Source organism: Micropterus salmoides, unplaced genomic scaffold (assembly GCF_014851395.1).
Source record: "Micropterus salmoides isolate LMB-PRFRI ecotype aquatic unplaced genomic scaffold, ASM1485139v1 Ms_hic_scaffold_4, whole genome shotgun sequence".
Classification (NCBI taxonomy): Eukaryota; Metazoa; Chordata; class Actinopteri; order Centrarchiformes; family Centrarchidae; genus Micropterus; species Micropterus salmoides.
In genome coordinates, this window is record NW_024043372.1 from 13,192,707 (window position 1) to 13,213,014 (window position 20,308).

Consider the following 20,308-nt stretch of genomic DNA (forward strand, 5'->3'; position numbering starts at 1 on the left):
ATTTACAAGAACATTTACAAAAAGTCTTTCATACCAAATGCAATAACCTTTCCCAAATTATAAACATGTTCATGTGTATGTTGTGTTATTTATTGTTTTTACTGTGATTTTGATTTATTTGGTTTTTAGCCAGCCTGTGAAGCCAAATATATATTTTTTTACATTTGTAGACAATAGAGATCCTTAATTAATAAAGTGTTTGTTAAGTGGTAACTAATGGTTTTATTCACAAGGGTTGAGCTGCGCCTTAAAAAACTATCCTTTGTTTGGCTTCTCTGGTGTGGTGGTCAGGGAAAAAGTTACAGTGCAGCGGACTGGGACACAGTGAACAAAAAAAGATTCCGAATGGAGTGAACTAGATTTTAAATATCTCAATAATTCAATACACTGTAGGACTGTTCGGTAAATGAAAACAATTGCAAAATTGCAGAAGTGCAAACATTTTAGTCCATGTTAGACCTTCCCCTGCAAAATGAAGCATGACCTTGTTTGTGCAGACTTGACTTGCTGGTATTTGGCGTCATGTGTCAATCAAGCCGTAGATTATTGACTAGGGGCCCCTGTAGAGTAACCCACATATAGGGTGACTCACTATGCATGCTTCATTTTGCACTGAGGAAAGTCCACCATGGACTGAAACTTCTGCATTCTTGCACATATTTTTACTGTCTGTATAGCCCTGAAATGTATTAAAGAGGTGGTATTATGGTTTTTGGCTTTTTCCCTCTCCTTTATTGAGTTATATATCTTTTTTGTGCATGTACTAGGTTTGCAAAGTGAAAAAGCCCAAAGTCCAACCCAAAGGGAGTCCCCATCTCCCACAGAAAACACTGCTCTGAACTGCCTGAAAACAGCTAGTTTGTATTCCAGCCTTAACTTCCCTTTCTTGTGACGTCACAATGAAAATCTGAGTCATAATGCTCGCTGAGCGACTAGTCCAACACACCCTCAAAAACACCAGTGGACAAACAATGAGCTGCAGCACACACCTACCCTCCAAGCAGTCAGTGGACATGAAGTTGTTACTGTGATGTAGAGGCAGAGCTCAGTTAAAACTTTTTGGATGAAAAATACTTTTGTTACAGATTAATATCTCACCACTCTGAAACTCTTGCTCCAGTTCAAATTGCCAGCCTGGTCGGCAACATGTATTTTGACATGAACCTGAAAATGAGCATAATACCACCTCTTTAAAAAGAGATATTTAATTCAATTCAATTTTTTCAATTTTATTTATATAGCGCCAAATCACAACAACAGTTATCTCACAGCGCTTTTCATAAAAGAGCAGGTCTAGACCGTACTCTGTGATGTTATTTACAGAAGCCCAACAGTTCCCACCAAGAGCAAGCACTAGGCGACAGAGGCAAGGAAAAACTTCCTTTTAAGAGGCAGAAACCTCGAGCAGAACCATGGCTCAGGGTGGGCGGCCATCTGCCTCGACCGGTTGGGGTGAGAGAGAGAGAGAGAGAGAGAGAGAGATGTAAGGAGAGAGAGAGAGAGATGTAAGGAGAGAGAGAGGGGAGGGAGGCAGCCTACATAATATACACACAGAGGTACACACAGCGAAGGTAATGTTGCTATAGACTAAATGAAAAATGGTACAGATATTTATAATAGTGTTAATGGTAACCATCGTAATGTTAATGATTATAATAACAATAATAACAATAAGACTAGCAAAAATAGTCGTTGCAGCAGAGGGTGTCGAGCAGGAACACGGGGGCAGCAGGTGACTCGCAGCCACAGCTCCAGACTCCACAGCTCCAGAGCCAGAAAACCTGCAGGAAGTGATAGGAGGAGAGAGGAGAGGGACGAGAAAGCACAAGACTACCAGAAAGGGGAGAAGTTGTGTTAGTAACATGCAATAATGGGATAAGGTTGCATACAGAGGGAGAGAAAGTAGAGGAGAGAGGAGCTCAGTGCATCATGGGAAATCCCCCGGCAGTCTAGGCCTATAGCAGCATAACTAAGGGATGGTTCAGGACTCACCTGAGCCAGCCCTAACTATAAGCTTTATCAAAGAGGAAAGTCTTAAGCCTACTCTTAAATGTGGAGATGGTGTCTGCCTCCTGAACCCAAACTGGAACCTGGTTCCACAGGAGAGGAGCTTGATAGCTGAACGCTCTGGCTCCTAGTCTACTTTTGGAGACTCTAGGAACCACAAGTAACCCTGCATTCTGGGAGCGCAGTGCTCTGGTGGGGTAGTAAGGTACTATGAGCTCTTTAAGATAAGATGGTGCCTGACCATTAAGAGCTTTGTAGGTAAGAAGAATGATTTTAAATTCTATTCTGGATTTTACTGGAAGCCAATGCAGAGAAGCTAAAACAGGAGAAATGTGATCTCTTTTCCTGGTTCCTGTCAGAACACGTGCTGCAGCATTCTGGATCAGCTGAAGAGTCTTAATGGACTTTTTCGAGCAGCCTGATAATAAGGAATTGCAGTAATCCAGCCTAGAAGTAACAAATGCATGGACTATTTTTTCTGCATCATTTTTAGACAGGATGTTCCTGATTTTCGCAATATTACGTAGGTGAAAAAAGGCGGTCCTTGAAATTTGCTTAATGTGAGACTTAAACGACATGTCCTGATCAAAGATTTAAACTCATGTCTCCAGTCAGAATGTCTTTTTGTTCTCTGTACTGTTTCTCTGTACTAAGTACTTATGTACTTACTATTATAAATTAATGCATAATTTACTATTGCTGTATAGATCAGTTATAAGCCATCGATTTGAGCCACTTATAAGTTTTGAGAAATCCCCATGGCTGTTGGTTATACTTAACATTTGGTAACAATGCAGATATAAATGTTGGTAATTACTTAATACCTACTTCTCAGTCTACTTTCTAACAAGCCATCATTTCTAGAGTGAAAGGAATAAACATATTTTGGGAAATATGCTTATCGAGAGTTAGATGAAAATATTGATTATCTTAGCTTAGCATAATGACAGGAAACAGGGAGAAACAGCTAGCATTGCTCTGTCTATAAGCAACAAATCTCTATATTTATCCCGTTTGTTGAATCCCTACAAAGCTTAAAGTTGCAGTTTTACTGCAGTGTTTTGTTCCAGACTTTTTCTTGGCAGCAACCAGCAGAGACTCCAGTAAAGTAGCCGTTTCCTGTTTTGGTTTTTAAATTAAACAAATCATGTCCTGGCTGTGGCCTCATACTGAACAGTCAGATTTGAGATAAGAAAGTCAAATAAGTTTTTCCAAAAGATCCATTCTCAAAGTCCACCTGATGAAGTAAAAAAGATAAGTCAAGTGTAGCCAGAGGGATTTTGAAGTTTATAGTCCTGCAGCCTCATAATCACTGGTTTCCCTGTGACCTTACTCCACATTGTTTATTCAGCCCACAAGGACATTTAATGGAAGAGGATTTTCCCGAGTTTCCATACTGGTCTGGTCTTTCACATTACTTCTGCTGTTTGCGTTCTGACAGGTTCACCGTCCCTTGTAAGATGGGACGTATGGTTGGCAGACCTTAACCCATCTATTTTTCATCCCTCGTCCCTAGAGGGCTAGATAAGGGTGACTGTGTGTGTGTGTGTGTGTGTGTGTGTGTGTGTGTGTGTGCTTGTTCTCAAATCCACTCAACATGGCCATCACACAATAGGAGTGTACTGATCCTCCATATGACTCTGGAGGGAACAGGCGTGGACATGTGTCCTATTGTGTTGGGAAACCTAACACTACTGTTACTTACTGTATCCCGTCACTATAGAAGAGAGACCAGTGGAAAGTATTTATGTACCGGTGAAAGGGACAAGTACTGTTCCATTTCCAATGCATGTTGCTTTACACTCTACCATCACTTTTTGCCCATCACAGTAAAATGATGGACCTTTCCTCCACTTCATTTATTTTATATCTGTAGCTATTACCAGTAGTTACTTTTCATACGATAAGCTTTAAACGAGTAATTCTTAATATTTTAGGGAAGATTAGAGAACTGTCCAAAAAGGGAATATTGATTTGCAAAGCAGAACTTGTTTTTCTTCTTTGCCCTCCCCTTAACAATCACACAAACCCCAGATTTATCTTGTGACCCTTTAAAGCGGGCTTGACCCATTGGTTGGGAGCCACTGGAATAAACTACAGATTTGTATATAAGGTTGTTAAAACTAGCACCACCTTAACCAGCTAAAACAACAAACTGCTAATTACACATGATACATCAGTTTTAACAATCTAATAATGTGGCATACACTGATATAGTACTCCAGAGGCTATTATTGTGCATGAGTAGTTTTAGTTGTGATACATGGAGTACCCTGGATTTTGTTGATAATCTGCTTGTACTTTTACTAAGGTAAGCTTTTTAATGCATGACTTCTACTTATAATGGAGTATTTTTAGATAATCTTGTTGGCACTTTTACCTAATCAAAAGAATTCTTCCACCACTAATTTCAAGGATACTCTTGGAAAAACAAGCTTTTTTAGTAGTAGTAACACATTGATGGTCCTCAGAGAAACTGAGGTACAAAACATTGTGTCATTTCTGCAACAACAGCCCTAGAGGGCAGTAATGCTCTCTTCATTTTATTTCACATCTATCTCCATTATTTTAACCTTCACTTCAAGCCAAACAATTGAAACCCAGTCACAGCTACAGTATGCTAAAAGAGTAACTGAACCTTTTCAAGACTCACTGCGGGGCTTCTTGGGTGACGACAGAAAACCATCACTGGCAGATATCAGGGCAGGAGTCAGTGAGTGATGCTGAATACCTCCTAAAAACGGGGTGTGGTCCTGTGCCAGGCCAGCGCTGTTGGAATAGCAGCAAGTCCCACAGTGCTTGTCTCCTAATTACAAGCTTGTAAGCAAAGTGCAAACCTGTATGACTGCTCAACCATTCTCCTGTGGGCATGCTACCATCCCTGACAAACAACACACGCACACATTCATACACTCTCCTCCCTAACAACAATAACAATGTTGTGGCAGCGGTGGCCACCTGCAGCAGGCCTGTGTTCCCGCTGCCTGCGTCCTTAGCTGGGCTGCACCATCCTGCTTGCCTCTCCCCATTTGCCCTGGTTTCAGTAGAGCGAGCTGCAGAGTGCTGCACTGCATCGCTGGATCAAAGCAAGACTAATGACTACAGCGGACATGTAGCTACAGCACCGAGGCCCCAAGTGTTCCCACTCGCAATGCAGAGCTGTAGTTAAACCACAAGTGGACTAAAGATAGCAGATAGCATAAGATAAAAAAAACCTGTTCAGGTGTAGATGTGACAGGTGAAGAGAAGAGGCTCATTCAAGCAAAAATATATCATACAGAACACAACAGTGTAACATCATCTGAGAAATACAGCTATGATATGTCCTGTTTGCTTGTTTTATTTCAAAGCAATGACTATTTGTATAATCTCTTCTATTGGATGGATGTTAGGACCATAAAAAAGTTAACTGTGGAGGATTTCTTAAAGAAAAATGCCTTTCTCCTCCTCTGCCATCTCCTTTACACCCTTCTTTCTGTCTCCTCCTCTCCTCACGTTCCTCCTCCTCCTCTCTTTCTCTAACAAAAAGGCTATTAATAGAACACCCTGCTCTCTCTTTTAATCTGCAGGGAGCATATACCATGCACTTAAATGGAGGAAGAAGCTGAAGATACCAGGAGGCGTTTGTGTGTCCTCCACACTGCCCATGGCTACAAAGACGCTGGGTGTCCTAAGAATAACAACAAAGAGGCCTCTGATCGATTCATGGCATTTTGTATCAGCGCAGTTGCTCTTCAGCTAAAATTAGCTCCTCAAATCATTTGCTGACTAAATACCTTGCGAACAATGTGAAAAGGCCTGCATAAGCATTTGAAAAACACCTCTCACATATTTTCAGGTGCTCCTTCCGCACAAAAATCACATTCTTTTTAAACAAAAAGTGCAGTAATGACACACAATGAACACACTGAACACAGTTTCAGTTGAATTATTATTGGCTTCATTATTTTACTTCATTACTTTGTCAGGGATATGATCATTTGGAAGGATTAAATGCATTTTTAATTTCACATGTTTTTCTTGTCCATAGATTGTCCTTTTTGACTTGTAAAGTGCAGATAATACTACGTTTTAAATCCAGACTTCACATACAGTATATAGTACATGGTTTTTGCTCCATCATCCAATGGTTATTATTTACATTATTCTGTCACATTTCATTTCATTTCATAGAAAGAAAATCCATAATCCACTGTACCAACGTTGATGGATGTTTTTTAGGCCTCTATGATATGGGGGAGGATGGGGGGTGAATAACTGTACATATTGTCTCAGTGGATGCCACACTTTCAGGCTCAGGGGTCAAAAGAAAAGAAAACATCCGTTCTCAAACACACACATGCATACAGATTGCATATTGATCTTGTTTCCCGTATAGGAGCCTTGTCTCGAAGAGCTGACATCGCAATTCAAACAAACCCCAAAAGCTCAGAAAGCTCATGTTCACATTCAGCTAAAATTTGAGTGTTTGACGTTCAGCAGCAGAATATTGCAAAGTGTTTGTTCCAAATGCACTGCCAGCTCTCACGATCAACATGTAATTGGTGCTGGAATAAACACAAAAATTCTGTACTTAAACCCTCTCAACTACCAGCTGATAATCATTCTCTGCATAGATTTCTCAGTGTATTCACTGTTGGGCACCCTTTCTTATGGTGTGGATTTGCTGGTGGGTCCCTCAGCAGGTGAGAGATGATACTTTTAGAGGCGGTGGTGCTCCTTATAAAGCAACACAGGATAATTTTAATTTACTTTGTTTCCACGGAATAAAACGTTTTACAGATTAAATCTGCAGGTGTAGAGATGAGGAAGATTCTACTCGTGTTTGTGCTTTAAGCAGAAATAACTGTCACATTGTGAACTCCAGTATGTGAGTTGCTACAGTGAATTTGGCTGAGGTACAGTAATGTGCCCAATTTCAAACATAACAGATACATCTTGCAAGTGTCATTTTTACATACATTGCAAGTAACATGTATCCTAAATATCTGTCCAAAATAATGTAGTGAAGACAATAAGATACAATGCATTTGCATGCATAGACAAATATTTTTGGTCAGACTGTGAGTGTTTTTTTTTCACATATACAGATATGCAAATGGCTATTGCATAAATGCAGCTGTACAACCAGGCTAAGACACAGACATTCAGTGGCTCTCTCTCTTTCTCTCTCTCTCTCTCTCTCTCTCTCTCTCTCTCTCTCTCTCTCTCTCTCTCACACACACACACACACACACACACACATGCACAGACAACTCCTATATAGCTGTGCATCAACACATCCACATCAATACTCAAATGATGATCAACAAGATCTTGGTATGACTGTGGTTCATTCTTTTTTCAAAGTGTATGTTCTCCACACATACCCCTCCACCAAAGGATTATGGGAATATTGCTAAATAACTATTTAATCTGGTCCTACCTCAAGTTACTGACCATTTTAACATCTCAGTCCACATTTATGCTACTCTTGGGAAAACAACAAACATAACAGCTCAAGCATTTATACTAAAATTCTCTGAATCCTTTCAAGATACATGAAAGCAGATACGGATCTAGACAGAGAGACTACTTCAGAAGCCTCATGTCAGGCAGTTGGACGAGGCATCCTGAGCACATATTGGCAGCGATGGCATAAAAACATTTTGCTACTGCAGGTTAAAGACTGTAGTGAGCAGAGTGAAACCCTAAGAAGAAAGATGTACATCCTGGCATGACTGAATTGATTTAGACAGTTCTTGCTACAGACCTAATCGATCGCCTTTCTAATTACCTAAGACATCTGTGAAAAGATGAAGAAAGGCAAGAGACTCAGGAGTGAAGTCAGAGGACCCCAGGTTAGCCAATGTTTGCTACACTGATGCTAATTATCACTTCCCATATTGACGTTACTGCCTTTGAGTGTTAACTTGGCAGTGTTGAGCGAACAGTGGAAAATCTCAGCTGGACACAATCCTAGAATCAGAACCTAATTCACATTTGATGCCAATTTTTAAAGACAGATTGAGCATCTGACATCAAAGACTTCTCAGAGGACAGCCAGACTCCATTTAAATTCTAAACAATTTAACACCAATAAAGAGCTTTCTGGTACAAGCTTCTGGTTAGGGATGATACAGTTTTGAAAAAGCCCTGCCTTTCAACAACTACTTCACAGAAGGCAGTTTTGAACCTTTTGAACTTTTTTTGTGTTTAAATCCACATGCGAGGTTTGCTGAAAAACTCACCAGTAAAGACAATGCTTTTGAACGGGCTAGTAAGAGTGTGTCTTATGCACTCTTAACAGGAACAGGCTCTGAAACAGGAGAACAGTGCACGTAACAATTATTATTGTCATTAAAAATAAAAACATGGCAATGATCTGCGCATTGTGGAAAGGCTCTTGTTTTCTCTTAAACATTGCTATTTAAAGTTTTAATTCTCTGATAAAAGTATATGTGTACTGTATATGTGTACTGTATATGTGTACTGTCTGTATACATATATTTTATATATATATATATATATTTAAGAAATAAATATATCTATTGTAATTATTATACTTTTTTGTCTCAGAGGCTTCTTCTTTTGACCTTAAATGCATGCTTCTAGGAATGTTTTTGAGTTCATGCAACACTAGGAGAGAAGCGTAAACCCAGATAAAAGGCAATTCAGGGGGAAGCATTAGTCAATACACCAGTCCTTAAAAGCTGCTATTTTGATCATGAGGACGTGATCGTGTGACAAACCTGTGAAAAACACAGCACTGCAAGTCTATCACATCTGCAACTGGGATTAATGTCCTAGAGTGTGAGTTTACGCCTGAAATCACAGCTCAGCTGCGATACGTTTACAGCAACCTGGCTAAAGTTTTATCAGCAATGACTTCTACACGGAATGTTAATATTGACAAGGACACCGCATCCAGTTAAGTGTAGGACATGGCCTTATGGTTATTCCTTAAGAAATCCTCTAACATATAGCTTTAGGTTATTGTCACAGCTACCTGCAGGCATCCTTTTAAAAGTGTGGATTTCTGTAGAAGGCAGTGAACATACAAATATACAGTGGTGTGATGAAGCAATGTGGCAGTCGAGAAACGAGTGGAAATTCTCAATCAGATAAATGTCATGCAAAGTCTACTGGCTATGATTACTACTAACAGCACCTACCTTCCTACCAGCTATCAGTTAGCCAAGTCACAGTTAGCCTACCTATCTATATGAATAAGTACTGTGTGTGTGTGTGTGTGTGTGTGTGTGTGTGTGTGTGTGTGTGTGTGTGTGTGTGTGTGTGTGTGTGTGTGTGTGTGTGTGAGAAACTGTGAAAAGCTTACAAAACAAGAAGAAACATTCAAGTTGTCCTCAAAGCTCTGCAGTAAGACCAGTTTTAGGTGAATGGAAGGGGGGAAGCTTGCATTGCAATACATACAGTCATACATGTAAGACCAAAGCAGTGAAAAGTCAAGGCCATTCTCAGTCATTCATCAGATACTGATGCCTGCTGGGAAAAAAGGTGTCGAACCATAAGCTTAGTGCTGATGGCTGTCATTCATCCTTGAAATAGCGTGGTGTACTTAACCACCAACCTCGTCACAAGTCACCCACAGGCCATGTCGGCACAGGAGTGGGCTTGCTTTATGCTCACACATCCTCTTATTTCTAAATGGTGTAGCATAAGACAGTTTTGTTTCATTAGCTCCAGGAAGCAGCACATGTAGCGCGTGATTAGGGCTCTTCAGAAAGCGTATGGCAGAGCAGTGTGCCTTGGGAAATGAGGGACCAATGGACAGGGGACTAAAGCAGGGTTCGTGTTGTGTTGCTTTTTTCTGTTTGAAAGCGATAAAAAAAACATTTTTCTTGCTGTGTATCTCCCCTTTTTCTTTTCTTTTTGTGCACTACTGTTGGCTACTGTTGTGAGCAGGGAATTTTGAGGTTTTGTTATATCTTTTTTTTAAAGAGCTACGCAGACAAAGCCAACTCCATGCAGAAATGCAAAATTTGAAATTTCACTCTGTTTGACAGTTATCAGGAGTTTTAAGGGCAAGTTGTGAGGGGTGAAGACAGGATGAGCGCGAAGTGTGCGAACGGTCTTTGTAATATTTTTTTCACTGTCTATCATCATCATCATCAACGTCCTAAATTCTATTGCCTTGATTTTTCCAGCACGTGAGGTGGGAGGCTGTACACCTGTCCTGTCCAATTGCTCAGCTCCACATTTCCTGCTGAGACGGGGAGGAAAATAGCAGATGACTACACGTCTGTGAGCATTTTGGTGATGTTTACATAGTTTGTGTTGGCCAGCGTGCAGTTGGCTGTCTTAAGGTTCTCCTCCTGAAAGTCCTCGTTGCTGTTATTAACAGCCTCCTGGATCTCCATATAGTCCGATTTACTGATGGTGGAGCCGCTCCGGCTCTTCTTCAGCTCCTCGGCTGAATCGGCTTTGGGCGCGTTGACCTGCAGGTACTGCGCCTGTTCTTCACCTTCAGTCTCACGGTGATAGAAGTAGTTGAAGTTGGACACAATGACAGGCACGGGCAAGGCAATGGTCAGCACACCTGCTATGGCACAGAGGGAACCCACAATCTTTCCACCAATCGTAGTTGGGACCATATCACCATAGCCGACTGTTGTCATGGACACCACAGCCCACCAAAACGCATCTGGGATGCTTTCAAACTGTGACTCGGGCTCGTCTGCTTCAGCAAAGTAGACAGCGCTTGAGAAAAGGATGACTCCTATGAAGAGGAAGAAAATGAGCAGGCCGAGCTCTCGCATGCTGGCTTTCAGGGTCTGACCCAAAATCTGAAGCCCCTTGGAGTGACGTGAGAGCTTGAAAATTCTGAAGACTCGTACTAAGCGGATGACCCTGAGAATGGCTAAAGACATGGCTTGCTGACCCGCTTGACCATCCTCTGGCCTGTCTGCTAGTTCTGTGCCAAGAGTGATGAAGTAAGGGATGATAGCAACAATATCAATAATGTTCATTATATTACCAAAAAAGCCTGCTTTGCTGGGGCAGGCAAAGAAGCGCACCAGAAACTCAAATGAGAACCATATAATGCAGAGAGTCTCCAGGATAAAGAAGGGGTCAGTGAAGTATGTGGATGTATAGCTGACGATTGTGGTGTTGGTCTCAGGTGAAAAGACTGTTGCATGAGACTTGTGCATGTCATCTTCATCATTGCGGAAAATGGGGAGGGTTTCCAAGCAGAAACTGACTATGGAGATCAGGATGACCATGACAGAGATTATGGCGATAATCCTAGCAGGACCTGAGCTCTCTGGGTACTCAAACAGCAGCCACACCTGTCTCTGAAACTCGTTATCAGGAAGAGGCCGCTCCTCCTCCTTGATGAAACCCTCATCTTCTCTGAACATCTCAATGGCCTCCTCGCCCAGCTCATAGAAGCGAATCTCCTCTGAGAAAATATCAAGAGTGACGTTGACCGGCCTTCTTAGCCGGCCCCCTGATTGGTAATAATACAGTATGGCGTCAAAGCTGGGTCTGTTCCTGTCAAAAAAATACTCGTTCCTAAGCGGATCAAAGTACCGCATCCTCTTTTTGGGGTCCCCGAGCAGGGTCTCTGGGAACTGGGAGAGGGTTTTGAGTTGAGTCTCAAAGCGAAGCCCTGAGATGTTGATGACCACCCTCTCACAACACTCATGGTCGGCCTCCGGGTCGTAGTCCTGCGGGTGCCCCGGGTGTGCAGCCGCCTCGTCAGAGGGGTCTCCTGTGGCAACAGTCATTCTGCAGGAGGAGGAGGCCTGCACTTTTCAGTAAGTCTGGGTCCTGCAGCCTGGAGAACTGCAGGCAGGGGCCAAGGAGAGGGAGGGGGCTCAACGCCGTAAAGACCTGACGGCCACAGGATGTCACCTAGGATCTGACTGCATGTAGGACAGATAAAGCAAAGACAGACAACAAGGTCAGGTAAACTGAGACATGATTCAGCACTCAATACTTCTGCCATAGTCCAGAGATGGTGGGAATGTTCTTTAGCTTGAAGGACAAACAACTGACAAGACACACCCTCTTAAACAATGTCATGAGATTTGATATGAGCTTAGTAATGTTATACTCTTGAGAAGGCAGTCAGTACAAAAATTAATCAGCTCATAGAAACTTGAGGCTGACACTCCTGCTCCTGACTTCGGCAAATTAATATGCAAATAAACCATCCGCCTTGCATATAAATTGCTTCAATGCAGGTAAACTCAGAGGCAAACTGGCATAGAAAAGGTACAGAAGCTCATAAATTAGGACACTGATCTGCTGCAATGGACAGTATCTACTGAAATGAATGGGACTACCTTTTGCAGTGAAGCCATGCATGAATATGGCAATGCAGCAGGCACCAAATTGATACAGACAGCATCCTGTCTAGAATGTCATAGAAAACCACTGCAGTCTAAAAACAAATGTACGAGACGCTTTTAAGATTTACTGCTGTACCAAACAAACACACAGACGCCTCACATTAATTGGCTTCAGCTTAGTTTTGTTTGAGCATTTAAATCTTGAAATGGTGCCTGTCTTTGAAATATTCAAAAACATCTATAAATAATTTATCCATTGAAAGAAAAAGGTTCCAAGAGAAACACTGTATCTCTTGTCTGCATCATCCTCAGTCACACAGTGGGAGCACGGTTTTACAAAATAAAATCCTCCTGAAACATGCAAATGTGCAGGCTTATTCCATATTATCACGTTTTCCTTTCCTGTGAGTTGCATATCATTAAGACTTTAAAACATATATTATCGAAATCAGGGATGGTGGGTAATGATAAGATGCTGTATCTTGATTTCATACATACCTGCAGACATATTTTTCATATCTTATTGTGAGTTGATGTTCCTGCTGAACACTGGTGTAGTAGGAAGATGAAGAACCAGCTGCGACAATCAGGTCTTCTGTCTTCAGAGCAGGTCAAAAAAAATAAAATTTCAATTTGGGGCAGTCGCTGATATTCACCTCGTGTTGTCTGCAGCATCCTCACCGTGTACACCGGGTACAGTAAGTGCGGGTGTGTCCTCGCTTTCCCCTCCCCGACTCCTGTCCTCCGGGTAGGCTGTCGCGGGATGGCGATTGGCAAAAAGGGAGGAGGGAACCGATCAAGGATCTGCTGGTGCTTCCCTTAATATCAAAAGGTGCTGGGATCAGCAGAAAGATCTGCTTCCACTGTTCCCCTCCACGCCATGTGTGATTGTGTGACGAGCTGTGGCTGCGGACAGCCCGCAAAGGTAAATGGACCTGATAAGGTGCTCAGAGAGGCAACATCTGCAAAGGGAGAAACAAGCAAGGCGTGGAGGAGGGAGAGAGCTTAAAAAACATAATCTTACAGCCAATATTCTGGGATAGCCTACATGCATCAATAAAGAGTCCTCTTTTCATTTCAGTGTGAGAATAAATCTGTCGCTCATAAAATGTAATCTATTCACGCGTCACACAGCCAATCCACATTTTGATTTCTTGTGGGGGCATGCGCCCGGCACATAAAACAACATCCCGACCAGAATCCAGTGTCTGGGCTGCAGATATAGACTCAGGCAGAGTCAAGTGCGTCCCAACGTTTACTGCACAGAGACAGTTCTGTGAGTCTCTTAATAGCCTGCATGGTGAGCAGAGCAGCGTCTTCAGACACTGACTTGAAACGACATGCATAAAAGAATCGCCCTCCGTGGTGGGCTACAAGATTATGCAATTACACTGAGCCAGAGCCCCCCACACACCCACGTAAATATAAACCAGACGTTATTGGTCCTGCCTGGTCTCAGCTCAGCAGGGGGTGAGATATTTATTTATTTTTAGGTGAAAGAGACATTAGAGGGTGAAATATTTCAGTGGCCTCTGGGCTGCTCTATAAAGCTTAGTCAAACCTGCATTTGGGCATTGCTATGCATACCAAGAGTACTGGTGATGTAGAACGCAAGGGCGAAAAACGCGCTCTCCAGCCGCACTGTAGCCTAACACTCCTTACCTTATCTGCAGTGTGGGCAATTTAAAGGGGTACACATCTCCAGCATTGTTCTGCTGCACTGCTGTTGGTCAGTTGATTTTATTAAATTTTTTTTAAAAACTGCAATGCAAAATTTAAAGGCAAACGAGTATTTAGAGCAGCATGTTTTACATATTTTATTGTAGATTAGCAAGATTAGACCATAATGGGGTTGAGTCACCTTAATGTGAAACTATTTTAACAGACAAGTAACTGTAACTGGCAGCATTACTGTGAGTAGATCTGACTGCAGCTGTTATTTTGGAAATATTCCAGCATGTTTGTTCCATTGCATTGCCCCACAAACAACCTATCTTAAACGCATGTTTAAGGGGACATCTGTCTTAGATTTGTGGGTGCCCGGGTGTGCAGCCACCTCATCTCAGTCATTCTGCAGGAGGAATAAGCCTGCACTTTTCAGTGACTCTGGGTCCTGCAGCCTGGAGAACTGCAGGCAAGAGCCAAGGAGAGGGAGGGGGCTCAATGCCTTAAAGACCTGATGGCCACAGGATGTCACCTAGAGGATCTGACTGCATGTACAGCAAAGCAAGACAACAAGGTCAGGTAAACCAGAGACATGATTCAGCACTCAATACTTCTGCCATAGTCCAGAGATGGTGGGAATTTGCTTTAGCTTGAAGAACAAACAACTGAAAAGACCCACACTCAATGTCATGAGATTTGATAAGAGCTAGCTAACATTATACTCCTGAGAAGGCAGTTGGTACTTATATGAGTTCTATAGCCAGTAGAAACTTGAGGCTTGCACTCCTGCATTGTTTGTTCAATAGCATTGTCCCACAAACAATCTAACTGAATGCATTTAGAGAGGACATACTGTATGTCTTATTCAGGTGTCTTTTCTGAGCTTTTTGCAACAACGTATTATGAAAGCACTTTCTGCCTTTTTACAGAAGTTATATTTGTCAGCTTTCCTGGCAACAAGCTTCATTTATAATAGATAGGTGGGTGACTAAAATAGAGCAAAACCTTCATCACTGAGCCCTGTTATATTCAGAACAAAGCGATCAATAGTAAATGCTCTTGCCACTATCAATTCTGGAGCTGAGATAGCACTGTGGCCAGAAATGACCTCCAGTGAAGCCAAAGGTCAGCGGGAATCCCTTGGTTGTGAAGGGGATGAAGTGAATGTGATGAAAAGTATATGTGTGTGTGTGTGTGTGTGTGTGTGTGTGTGTGTGTGTGTGTGTGTGGGTGGGCGGGTGTGGTGGAGGGGGGCAGCGGGATGATTTGTGTGAGACTTAGCTTTGCCAAGGTTACTCCTGGCAGACCTGAGACCATCCCAGCTCCCAGCCTCGTCCCTTCTGTCTGTCTGCCTGCCTGCTGCCACACATGCTGATACCTCTCACTATCTCTTAATGGCTTTCCAAGGTTCCTCATGACAGCACAGCCATTATTTATGAGCCGGGGGCCCATTACAAAGACTGTTAATGCAGGCTCTAAAGCTTGGTTCACTTTGCATTAGCTGACTTGCTTTAATTAAAAGCGAAGGGACCCAGCTCTCTAAATGCTGCGTGTGTTCTGATCATATGGGGACGTGAAAATTAATGCAATGTGGGAATCTGAAGATGCAGTTGTCAAAGGTGAATTTGTTTCCAAGAGTTATTGATTTCAGGGCTCGTCCTCGTCTCCAGAAGTTGTTTTGGCACAGGAACAGGGAGCAGAGAAAGTTAACTTGAGGACTGAGAAAATGAAGGGTCATTTTCACTGAGCCTTTAGTTTAATGGCAGGTAATTTCTTCACTTTTTTTTCTTCACTTTACTAATTTCAATTAGGAACTATCTGATCAAAGAATAATAAACAAGACTACAACCCTGACATTTCAGTCTGTATCAAAATGTTTTTCACTGGTCAGCCTTTTAAACCAATTGCGGTAGACTAAATAAATATAATTTTATGCCAAAAAGTACTGAAGTTCAACACTCCTTCACACAAGGACACATAGTGGTTATATGTCTATTTGGTATTAGTATTTCAAATTCTTGGGTATCACTGCACAAACTTCCATATTGCACATAATGATTTTTTAAATATTTATCATCCATCAATTAAATATTTTATATGTGTATGTTTTATGTTTATTGTTATGCACCAAGTCACCAAAACAAATTCGCTGTATGTGTAGACCTACTTGGCAATAAAGCTGATTCTGGTTCTGATTGATGGGTTTAAAAATCACTACAAAATTAGCTGCAACGAATATGTCCCCAGGTGACATATATGTATGTTTATCAATACCAAGTGTCAGTGCTGTTTAGCCTAGTCCCTGGAGTGCTGTGGTCTGTTGTACCTCCTTGCTTCTTGATACTGCATTGCAGCAGCCACAGGTTTCCAGCACACACACACACACTGTTTGAAAAGGGTGCAAACAAAAAGATCCAATGATTCAACTTCAGGAGTCTGCTCTTCATATTACCAGCTAGTTCAATGGCCAACATGAAGCACTAGGATGGAACGGATGAACTCTGCATTTCATGTTCACTCTTGGATTTGCAGCTGCAATAAGAGAGATTTTGTACTTCTAGATGTGATGCAACGTTCTCCTGTGTAAATGTCCTCATTAGTGGATCCTCACTACCATATTTCATGGGAATCTTTAGGTGAAAAGAACTCCTCATTTTGACAATGTAATAACCGTGTTTTTTCCACTTCTCAGTCTATCTAGCAATCACAAAACCTCTGGTAAACACCTATTTCTCCAATGTCTCTCCAGTGAAACTCAGTTTATTTAACCCTCTGGGAGATGAGTAATTCCAGTATCAGTGCTCAGGAGAGAGAAAAGAAGGTGCCCTGCAAAAGAGGCCACGTTATACATACAACTGTAATTTAAAACTGCAATGTAGCTCCATGCGTCCTTCTTCATGTCCCCTGGAGCTAACAGTGAATCTGAGGCACAGACAAAAGAGAGGTGGAGAGAAAGAAGGGAGGGATAGCAAAGAGAGGGCATTGTGCAAAGAGAGGGAGAAAAAGAAAAAAGGGGAGGGAAAGGAAAGAGTCGTGCTCATCAGATTAAGGCCCACCAGGATGAGGGCAGATGCTGGAAAAGAGCCAGACACCAGGAGAGACACAAGGACACTGGTCCACTGCGGTATACTGCCAAGCTGCATCTCACTTGGCCAGATAACAGCGCAGAAATCTGCACACACCCACTGCAAGAGGATACCATCTAAACATATAGGTTTAGTCACAACCTGTAGACATTTTCCTCGTGGTAACAGTGTCTGCATTGACACATGCTGCTGTTCTGCAAATCGAAAATAACATCATGCAACATTTGGCTGGAATAAACACAAATGCATTTTACTATACAGCTTCTTCATTTGTCGTTTGTACAGACAGCAGCAAAATTACCACAAAAAACAAAAAAACAATTGTTCAGTGAGCTATCCTGATGCTGAAGGGAAGGACTATGAGTCAGTGAGTGAGTGAGTCAGTGTCACTGTTACAGGGATACCCTTATGCTGCATTATACAATGTGTCTGTACGAGTGAGTGATATTCAAGTCAAGGTAAGTGCTTGCTTCAGGAACACTTGGTTATAGTACACCAAGGTCATACTAGAAATATGATACCTTTTGTGTGAAGGTGAGAGAACAAAAATAAAACTGATTGTGTGTCAGTGACAATAAGCTTTTCACATACACAGTGAGGCTTTATGCATTGCATGCAGCAGTTACTTATTGCAGCACATTGCTCCACCCCTGAATATTTTAGCAAAGCCTGGTTCTGCTCCCTTTTCATGTGTAAGAAAGTGCACAAAATCATTTGGCATTAAAAGCATATTCAGATCTGCTCTGCAAGGTTTGAGAAAGAAGAAGCTGCCCTGTTTGTTTGGAGCAATATGGGATTTACAGTGACAGATGTGTGGAACTGTGATGATGTTGTCTTTGGGTTTTTGTTTGCCAGTGACTCGAGGAACCAAAATATTAGCCTGACACTGCTGCTGGACGCGGCAGCCACTCTCTCTCACAGGACACCTGAGGGATGAGCCAGGTCTGAACAGGTTCCAGGGTCACACGGCCTCATAACCACAACTTCACACACATCTGACTTTTCCCATTAATATTAATCTTGTCTGTCAGGGTTGAGACAAACAGACTGCTGGAAAGCGTCTAAAAGCACCAGAGCATCAAAAAGAAACTGTCCAAAGTCAGCATTGCCACTGTAGATGGGTGAATCTTTTGCTCAGCCTCATTTGGTTGCTATGGAGACCATCTCCAGGGGCAGCAGTGGGAGGAGGCTGAGTGGTGACATCACGCCTACAGCGTCTCTGGTGCTGCTGTGATATTTCAGGTAAAGTTAGAGCACGATGACAAAGCACTTTTCATTGGCCTGCAGTCAGCTGCATTATTTAAAGATGTCTGAGAGGTTAGAAAAGTGCAAAATATCTGAATTACTATTCTCCATGTTTCACAGTTCCACACCTGGGATATGTCTTCCAGCATGTGGTACAGTTGGCTCCATGAAACTGGTTCCACTGTTAGCTGTAGTACGTCTTCCCTCTGGGCAGGATATATGCTTTCTCTGACATGCTTTCTGATCTTTCCTTTTTCTCACTGAAAGCCCTGTACGCTGAGTCTTGATGCAGAAGAGTGAACTTTATGAATAGCCCCCAGAGTGCCATTACATGTTCTCCAAAGAGCAGATGGATGAATGGCACCCTGAGAAATAATGGCAATATGTCTCATGTTTTCTATTTTTGGCAGCACTGAGTTACAGTTTTAGGGCAAATACTGTACCACTTAAAAATATCATCCGAGCAGGAAGGAAAATGTGCAGGGCTGTCAATGGTTGCACCGGATTCAGCCACTGCCTTCCCTCTTCCCTTAACCCATGTGTCATGAACACGAGCGTTGGTAAAGTTCAAGGATGACAAGCGGCATCTCTCCTGGCAGACACTCCCCATGTTGGCGTGCTGGGTATCATTAGAGGTAGCATGCTGCTGCAAGGCATCACTCCTCTCATGTGGTGGATGCTGGCATGATGAGGACAGCAAGGAGACAAGAGGGGACGGGGACGCCCAGCACGATCCTGGACTCACATCCTCACATCTACCTGGAACGGCAGTGGAGCTGACTGTTTGCGGTTTTCTGTGTGTGGGGGGGGATTTGTGTATTATACATGCAAGTTCATATCTGTGTGTTTTACCTTTTACCAGGATCCCACAACAGAGTGCATTCAGGCGTACCAGCTGTGACCATCGTACAGCTGTGCAGAATTCAAGCATGCTCATACACACACACACACACACACACACACACACACAAGGACTGCAAGACAATTACACATCAACACACTTTAAAACTAGCAAACACACACATATTAAAGCCAGGTGAGCGACCTGCTTTAAATGTCTTTTTCTTAATGCTTATGTTATTGACATGCAAGCCTTAGTTGCTAACGTTGCAGGAGCGACACCTGTGATATTACACATGGTCTTTGGATCCACTGCTGAGACAGAAATACTGATTAGTGTAGCTTTAATTCCAGTTATTGCTATTTGACACCCAGCACTAAATGTAACAAAGGGACAACAAGAAGAGTCTATTGAAAGCAGGGGCTGATTAGTCATTCATATCAGGCCGAACTGGCTTCTTATGTTCAACTTTAAACGATGCACCGGCAGATAGTGCCGGTCAGCTTCAGCGAACACTGTCCGTGTCTATCAGACTGGGCCAAAATAATTCTTTCAATTTTGAGGGGCGTTACAAGAGGCCCCTCCCAACTTGGACCGATCCTTGTTTTTGCTGAAATCTGATTGGCTCAATGGCGCCGATCAAAGGAGTTTACTTTCCATCTGGGAGTTTGGCACAAGAGGCAGCTAAATGTGCCAAATAAACCAACCTCTTCCTTGGTGGAAAGGTGCTGTGGTAGGCGCACATGAGGCAAGAGCCAGCACAGGCACTGCTAAGTAATGCATTTATTATATGCTGAAATTATTTATATATGCATTTATGTATAGGGATATAGGCTATATGATATATTCATATGTATTATAAACAACAGTTTAGGGAAGAAGGAAGAGGAGGATGAGGAGGAGAAGTGGGAGGAGAAGGACAATGAAACCAGAAGCAGTGACAGGTCAGTGTTAGTGTGCAGGGCTGGGTATTATGCAAAGATAGAATTAGAAATGGATTATGGTTAGTCATATTTATTACTGATGTTCTTCTGGTGCAGACGTACCTGTACAATCAGTACAAGCAGAGTCCAGCACAAGGAAAGCTGAGCCAGGGAGAAGTCTACTCTGAGGGATTTGATTTGTATGCACACACATACACACAGCTCTATTTTATGGGATTGCAT

The 20,308-nt window shown here is 42.4% G+C and overlaps 1 protein-coding gene across 1 annotated transcript; it reads right to left on the reverse strand.

Moving 5' to 3' along the window:
- Positions 1 to 5,930: 5,930 nt before the first annotated feature.
- On the reverse strand, positions 5,931 to 13,510 carry LOC119885430 (potassium voltage-gated channel subfamily A member 2). Its single transcript, XM_038695469.1, has 2 exons — positions 12,804 to 13,510; positions 5,931 to 11,876 (listed from the first exon to the last, which is right to left on the reverse strand). The coding sequence occupies exon 2, from the start codon at positions 11,736 to 11,738 to the stop codon at positions 10,242 to 10,244; it is 1,497 nt and encodes a 498-aa protein (XP_038551397.1). The 5' UTR covers positions 11,739 to 11,876; positions 12,804 to 13,510; the 3' UTR covers positions 5,931 to 10,241.
- Between the last annotated feature and the right edge of the window lie 6,798 nt (positions 13,511 to 20,308).

What these genes read in the sequence shown, in the direction of transcription:
- LOC119885430 (XM_038695469.1), bottom strand. Translation starts at nt 11,738, where the DNA reads ATGACTGTTGCCACAGGAGACCCCTCTGACGAGGCGGCTGCACACCCG.